At 44.8% G+C, this 7497-nt stretch overlaps 1 protein-coding gene across 1 annotated transcript in view; it reads left to right on the top strand.

The window, feature by feature from the left end:
- The first annotated feature begins 5204 nt into the window (after positions 1–5204).
- The window catches only part of PIK3AP1 (phosphoinositide-3-kinase adaptor protein 1), a 139105-nt gene continuing 136812 nt past the window's right edge, over positions 5205–7497 (top strand). Inside the window, exon 1 of the mRNA XM_072626460.1 lies at positions 5205–5617. Coding sequence (XP_072482561.1) covers positions 5605–5617 — 13 coding nt within the window. The 5' untranslated portion in view covers positions 5205–5604. The remainder of the gene's footprint in view (positions 5618–7497) is intronic.

Raw genomic sequence — 7497 nt, 5'->3', positions numbered from 1 at the left:
GAGGAAGGACCCACAGGCAGGAAACAAGGGTGAGAACCCTTTTATGACTTTCTGTGTGCATGGAGATTCCATGGGGAAAGGATAGGGTTATTTTTTTTTACCTTTATCTACAAACATAGTTGATTCTGGAGAGCTACATATACATAAAAGTCACCCGCCTTGCCCCTTCAGCTGCTACTCTAGATACCAAAACTAGCACTAGCTGCTCTATAGTACTAGACTTCGAATCAGGAAGACCTGAGTTCAAATCTGGCATCAGATACTTACAAGTTGTATGACCTTGGGCAAGTCACTTAACCTCTGATTGCCTTAGTTTGGTTAATAAAATGGAAGTAATAATAGCACTTGCCTCCCAGAGTTATTATGAGGAGCAAATGAAATAATATTTGTCAAGCATTTAGCACAGTGCCTGCCACATAAGTAGGTGCCTAATCAGTGTTTGTTTCCTTCCTTCCTTCCTTCCCTAACTGTAATATGATTATCTAGACCTACCCTTCCTTGGCAGAGTCCTTCCGAATCTTTGCCTATTCTCCTCCAATAACACTTCCAAACCAGAATCCCATATCTTCAAGGTCTAACATTCTCCTCTTGAAAGTTTCAACTGACTTTTGCTGTTAAGATGTTTCAGTTGTGTCTGACTCTTCATGATTCCCATTTGGGTTTTCTTGGCAAAGTGACTGCAGTGATTTACCTTTCCTTCTCCAGTTCATTTTACAGATGAGGAAACTAAGGCAAACAGAGTTAAGTGACCTGCCCAGAGTCACACAGCCAGTAAGTGTCTGAGACCAGATTTGAACTCAGGAAGATGAGTCTTCCTCACTTCAAATCTGGCACTTTGTCCAAATTAATCCAGCCTATGTTGATTAGTATGTGTTAAGGTGGAAAGGTTTGGTTCCTGGGAAGTATGACTATTCAGAGAATGTTTTTCTGGAGACATGACTGCTTTTTTTTATCTAACCCCTCTAGAGTGAGAATTTCAGGTCAGTCTTAAGTAGAGGACAATGTCATAGGAGGTGATAGAGGAAGTGGCTTATTTGGGGAGTGGAGGATAGAGGGGACAGCCATAGCGAGGCATTTTATATCACACTACATAGGATTGGCTCTTATTTTGAGAGCTGACCTCTGGTTCAAGAGCCACAGGTTGTGATCTTGCCTTGAAGGTTACTAGAGAATACAGAGAATTGAGATTCTAGGGACAGAATATTTTCTGGAAAGGGAGAGCTGGAGCAAGGGACTTGAAGCAAGTATTCCTATGGCACTGTGGGTTGAGTGTTCCCTTAGGGAACCTGGACTACCCAAAGACTCCAGGAGGAAAAAATAGTAGATAACAAGTGCCAGGTGGGCAAAGTCACCACCAGCATTGCCACTACCACTCCCCTTAGACCCTGGGGGAGATAACTCAGGCCTTTAAACCCAAGAGCCCAGGCAATGTCAGTGGCTTCCAGACCACCAGCTCCATTTCCAGCCTAGCCTTACCCAAAGGAACAACCTTCTGGATGGTTTCAGTGCCTCATTTCTTCTGCTCCTCTCAGCTACCAAAGTGGTTTTCCTAGAATGTGTACTGACTGCCTGCAAGGGGCAGCTAGGTGGTGCAGGAGATAGAGCACCAGTGCAGGAGTCAGTAGGAGCTGAGTTCAAACCTCACCTCAGACACTTGACACTCACTAGCTGTGTGACCTTGGGCAAGTCACTTAACCCCAGTTGCCTTGGGCAAGTCACTTAACCCCAGTTGCCTGGGTCATCTCCAGTCATCCTGATGAATATCTGGTTGCTGGATTCATATGACTCTGGAGAAGTGAGGCTGGTGACCTGCTCAGCCCTCTCTCACTCAAAACAAAGTTAAGTGCAAGTCACATCATTATCAGGCAACGAAGGACAAACACACTGACTGATCAGCACCTCCAAGTTCAAATATAAAATTCAGTTTGCCTTTTAATGTCTCTTATAATCTGACCCCTTCCTCCCCTTCCAATCTTCTTAGACTTTACTCCTTTCCTGTATTCTATGATCTAATGACATTGCTAGTCAGTCAATGAGAATTTATAATTTATTTGCTCATTCCTCTCTGGGCTACACTTTTAACTCATCTACACAGGACTTGTCTACCATGGAAGCCTCTTTGATTTAGAAGCTCACCCTTTCCCTGGAATACTTCTCATGCTGGAAGTGCTTTCTAGGCCTTTGTTCTTTTTCTCTGATTGGCTGGTTCCTACAAGAACCTCCATTTTAAGGAGACTGTCCAGGCCAGCCACACCTTCATTCCTTTCCTGACTGCACTCCAGACTTCTCTGTACAAGACTTTATCTACTCTAGTCCTGCCCCAGCCCCTATCTTTTTTTAGTTCCCTTTTATGTGTTGTCATAGTCCAATTGGAAAGGAAGCTGCTTTCTTTCTGCTTGTACTTGGATTCTCAGGATTTAGCACAGTGCTTGACTGACTCTCCCCCATGCCAAGAATTCTCTCTCTGCTCATTTCTATCTCCTGGCTTCCTTCAATTTTCAAATAAAATCCCTCTTTCTTTTTTTTTTTTTTTTTACAATTTCAACTTGCCTTTTTTTTTATTATTATTTTTTTTTTATTTTTACAAATCTTTTATTTATTTATTTTTATTATTATTATTTTTTTTTATTTTGTAATGTTTAACAATCACTGCCATACAATTGTGATTTTATCCCCCCCACCTGCCCCCCACTCCCCCCCTCCCCTAAAATCCCTCTTTCTGCAAAAAAACTTTCGCAGTCCTCCTTAATGCCTTCCCTCTGAGACTACCCCTAATTGTATGTATGTAATGAATATATGTATATCCATATCATGTTCCTGCATAGTTTCCTGCATATGATCTTTGATTAGATTGTAAGATCCTTGAGGGCATGAGCTGTTTTTTTGCCTTTCTTTGCATGTACAGAGTTCAGCACAGCCTCTGGTACTGAGGGAGTGTTTAAAAAATGCTCATTGATTTGACTTGTTGATTTTGGGCAGTCCCTGCCTCCTTAGTAGCCACAATTTTGAAGATGGGGAGAAGAAAATGCTCACCACCAAAGTCCTTGGAACTTCCAAATAGTTCAGTCTCAGAAATGGATATGGTTCAGATTGGCTAATGACAGAAAAGGAAGGTGACAAATGACAAATATGGGAATGTGGAAAAAATGGGATGCTAATGCACTGTTTCTAGAGTTGTGAACTGGTCCAGCCATCTAGAGAATAATTTGGAATTATTACCAAAGAGCTCTAAAACTGTACATACCCTTTGACCCAGCAATACCACTACTAGGTCTATATCCCAAAGAAATCAAAGAAAAAGGAAAAGGAACTATAAGTACACAAGTATTTACAGCAGCTTTTTTTTATGGTGGCAAAAAACTGGAAATTGAGGGGATACCCTTCCATTGGGGAGTGGCTGAACAAGTTGTAGTACGTGATTGTGATGGAGTATTATTGTGATATAAGTGATGATGAGCAGTATGGTTTCAAAAAAGTCTGGAAAGGCTTATACGAACTGATATAAAGTGAAGTGAGCAGAACTAGGAGAATATTGTACTCAGCAACAGCAATATTGTAAGGACGGTCAACTGTGAAAGGTTATTACTCTTTTCAATAGCATAATCCAAAATTATTCCAAAGGGCCCTGATGAAAAATGCCATCCACCTCCAGAGACAGAGCTGATGAATTCTGAGTGCAGATTGAAGCTTTCTTTCTTTTTCTTTCTTTCTTTCTTTTTCTTCTTCTTCCTGTCCTCCCTCCCTGTTTTCTTTCTTTTTTTCTTTCATGGCTATTATGGAAATATGTTTTGTATGACTTCACATGTATAATTGATATCATATTGTTTGCCTTTTCAGTGGGTGGAGGAAGGGCCAGAACTCAAAATTTTAAAGAAGAATGTTAAAAAATAAATCATTTAAAAAGAAATATGGTTTCATCAATGGAAATTACATTAACATCTCCTTAAGGGTTATGGTCTAAGGTTTATGGGGCTTTTCCATCTAACTTGTAGGTAAGACCTCTGAGGCTATATTTTAAGGGTTACAGGACTCTTCCACCTAACATGTAGCTAGGACCTCTTAATTTACTATTTTTTCATCCATTCATTCATCATTCCCTTGCTTAAGAGCTTTCAACACTTCCTGTTGCCATTTCAAGCTCACCACTATCTGTCTGTAACCTACCTTCTTGCCTTATTTCACATTATTCTCCTCCATACACCTCTCCTTACTCCCTACAGGCCACCCCCCATTCCCTGAAATGCAATGCCTCTCATCTCCTCCTCCACCTTCAATGCCCAGGTCACTGCCCCACCTTGTCCATGAAGCCTTTCCTGTTCTGGTTGAAGGCGAGCTCTTCTTCCTCATATGCTTGGAGAACAGTTTCCACCTACCTTGCATCTACCATACTTACGCTTCCCTTCTATTAGATGGAGTAGAGACTTTGTCACTTTCCATGTTTGGATCCCCAGTACCTAGGATGGAACTGCACCAGAGATTTCACTGGTCTCAGAAACTCCCAGTGAGGGAAACCTCTCTACTAATGTAAAATGACACTTTCCGTGCATTTACAGGGGGCATTGAAAGCTAGTGGGTGACAAGAGAAACTTGAAGTCAAATCTTTCTGGTACCAACGTTGCCTCTCATAGGCATTTTATAACTATATGTTAACTTGAATTTCATATGGCATTTAATGGTGCCACGGCCTTCCACGATCCACCATTTCCTCTGATTGGGGCTTGGTGCTAATGTCCAGCCTGCAGTACCTGCGGCCCAAGGTGATTGGGCAGGAGGGAAAAGAGACTTAGGAGGAGGAGAAAAGGAGAAACGTAGTGAGGGGTCAAATCCCTGAGGAGTCTGCAGAAAGGTAACTGAAGGGAACTCAAGAGTAAAGCTGTCCCTTGGGGGACCAGTTCCCAAGAGTCACCACTACTCTTTCTCCTCTTCTCTTCCACCCCACCCCCAGCTCATCTATTTCCTGCCTAGGGCACTGACTCAGGGCACTGACCCAAGGGAGGAGTATCTGCCAGCTGGTGCTCATCATGTGCACATCTACTTTACCCCATTTACCCCCAATTTCCAAGACACAATTGGGGATCTTAGGACCTCTCTCTTTCCCACACTACATCCTCAGGCTATCCTTTAAGTCTGTGGATGGGGAGATTTTGGGGGACACCCAATAGGGCTTGTCTCGTTCTGTCCTGCCGGGAGATGTCATAGGGGAGGGGGGGACGGCGTCTGAGAGGAGGAAGGGGGCTCCTGGTTTTCGACCCCAACTCTCACTTCCCCTACTCAACGGCGTCCAACTCCAGGTGGTGCTGCCAGCCTGCGGGGAGGCAGCTGGGCTGCCCCCTTTGGGCTTCTCTCCCGCCCCACTGCCTCAGCGGCCCCAGCCACCAGCCCCGGGGCGGCCAGCCCACCGGGGCGGGGCGGGTCAGTCCCTCCGCCCCCTACGGCTCCGAGGAAGCGCCGCTACTGCCCAGCCCAGTCCGAAACCAAAGCTGGAGTCCTCGGAACAGAATCTGGAGCCTCTTTACCTTTCCCCGACTTCCTTTCCGCCCCCGGCAGGATTGCAGGAGGTCCCACAGCCCGGGATGTGAGCTGGGCTCCCCTCCAGACTCTGCCATGGCAGCCTCAGGTCAGTCTCTTGCTTCCATCCCCTCTGAGCCCCACTACAGCCGTCCTCTCCTCTGCGAACCCAAACCGCCCTCCTCTGCTCTGCTGAGCTTCATGGGACTCTGAGGCTCGAGCCCCCCGACAGCCTTCAGGGTCCCCTACACTTCCCCAGAACTGGCACGCGCTCCCTCTTGGGCAGCTTGGGCACTCTGCTAACCCTGCTGCTTTCTGCATTCCGTCACTGACCTGGCATCTACCTGCGCCGCCCCACGCTGGGATAAGAACTGTTTGTTTAGCGAGCGCTTCCCGGACTTGGCAGATCCCTTGGCCCCAAGCTCCCATTTGTTGGTCGGAGGTTTTGGGGTTTCGCCTTTACTTATACATCTCTCCACCCCTCCACCCCCAATCCTCAAGTTTTTATTCTTTCTCCGAGTCCTGGCAACTTGTGTTAACTGATGCTACGGTAAGCAGAAGGAAAGAGAAGTCAGAACAGCGCTGTGTTATTGGGCAAGAATTCTCTCTTGGTCTTAGAGGAAGTTCATGTAGTGTAAAGGTTGGATCTGAGGAGCAGCATAGTGTAGTCTAATCGACTGAGCATCAGTTTCAAATTCCGCCTCAGACACTTAATAATTATGTGACCCCCCCAGGGAAGTCACCTAACCGCTTAGTGTCTCAGTTTCCTCATCTGAAAAAACCAGGAGGGGTGGGCTGTTGGGCATGATGGCCGCTAAGGTCCTCCCCACCTTGCCAGTCTTCTTGTTCCCAACCTCTCCCTCCATTCCAACCCCTCCTTCCCCTTGTCCCCCCATTCTGCAATCCAGTGACGCAGGTATTCATACTCTTCCTCCAAGAAGACTCTTCATTTCCCTACTCTGAATTTGCACTGGCTGTCCTTTGTGCCTGAATTCAATTCTCTCCCTCTTCATCTCTGCCTCTTTGCTTTCGTGGCTTCCCTAAATGCCATCTAAAATTCCACCTTCTACAAGAAGTCTTCCCAGATCGCTCTTAATTCTAGCTTCCTTCCTCTGGAGACTACTTCCAATGTATCCCGACTATGTCTTGTTCATAGATCATTGTTTTAATATCGTGTCCCGTTAGTCTGTGAACTCTTTAAGAGAAGGGACTGCCTTTTGCCTTTCTTTGTACCCCCAGCCCTTAGCTCAGTGCTTGACACATGATTGTGCTTAATAAATGTTTGCTGATGAATTCCAGCTTTATGATCTGGGTTGGAATTTTTTGTGACCTTGGATGCTTTGGATGGCAGTTTCCTCATCTGTAAAATGGGAGAATAGTATTAGAAAATCTCAGAGTTACCTTCCAACTCTCATTCAATGATCCCATCATCCCATGTCTGGCTATTTGCTAGTCTATATCCTTGAACAAGGTTTTTAACTTTTTTTGAGACTGAGTTTCCTAATCTGTACAAGGGGCAGAAATATATTTTCAATATTATCCTCAAAGGCTGTTGTGAAGAAAGAGCCAGGTAAATTTAAATTTGCAAAGGATCAATCAATGAATGAAACAGTTGTTAGGCACCTACTATGTGTGGCCCAGTGGATAGAGCACTGGGCCTGGAGTCAAGAAGATCTGAATTCCAAATCCAACCTCAGGTACTTACTAGCTGTGTGACCCTGGAGAAGTCACTTAACCTCTGTTTGCTTTAATCCACTGGAGAAAGAAAAGACAAAGCACTTTGGTATCTTTACCAAGAAAACTCCAGGGACAGTGGCATGCTGTGGTCCATGGGGTCATGAAGAGTTGGACACAATGGAAGGACTGAACTACAGCGAATGTACTAAACATTGTACTAGGCCCTGGGGATACAAATTCAATGAATGAAGCATTTCTTACTCTAAAGGGACTTACATTTTGACAAATCAACCATTACTGTTTTTACAGTGA

The sequence above is a fragment of the Notamacropus eugenii genome, chromosome 1, assembly GCF_028372415.1.
Source record: "Notamacropus eugenii isolate mMacEug1 chromosome 1, mMacEug1.pri_v2, whole genome shotgun sequence".
In the NCBI taxonomy this organism is placed as follows: domain Eukaryota; kingdom Metazoa; phylum Chordata; class Mammalia; order Diprotodontia; family Macropodidae; genus Notamacropus; species Notamacropus eugenii.
This window is presented reverse-complemented; position numbering and strand designations above follow the sequence as displayed.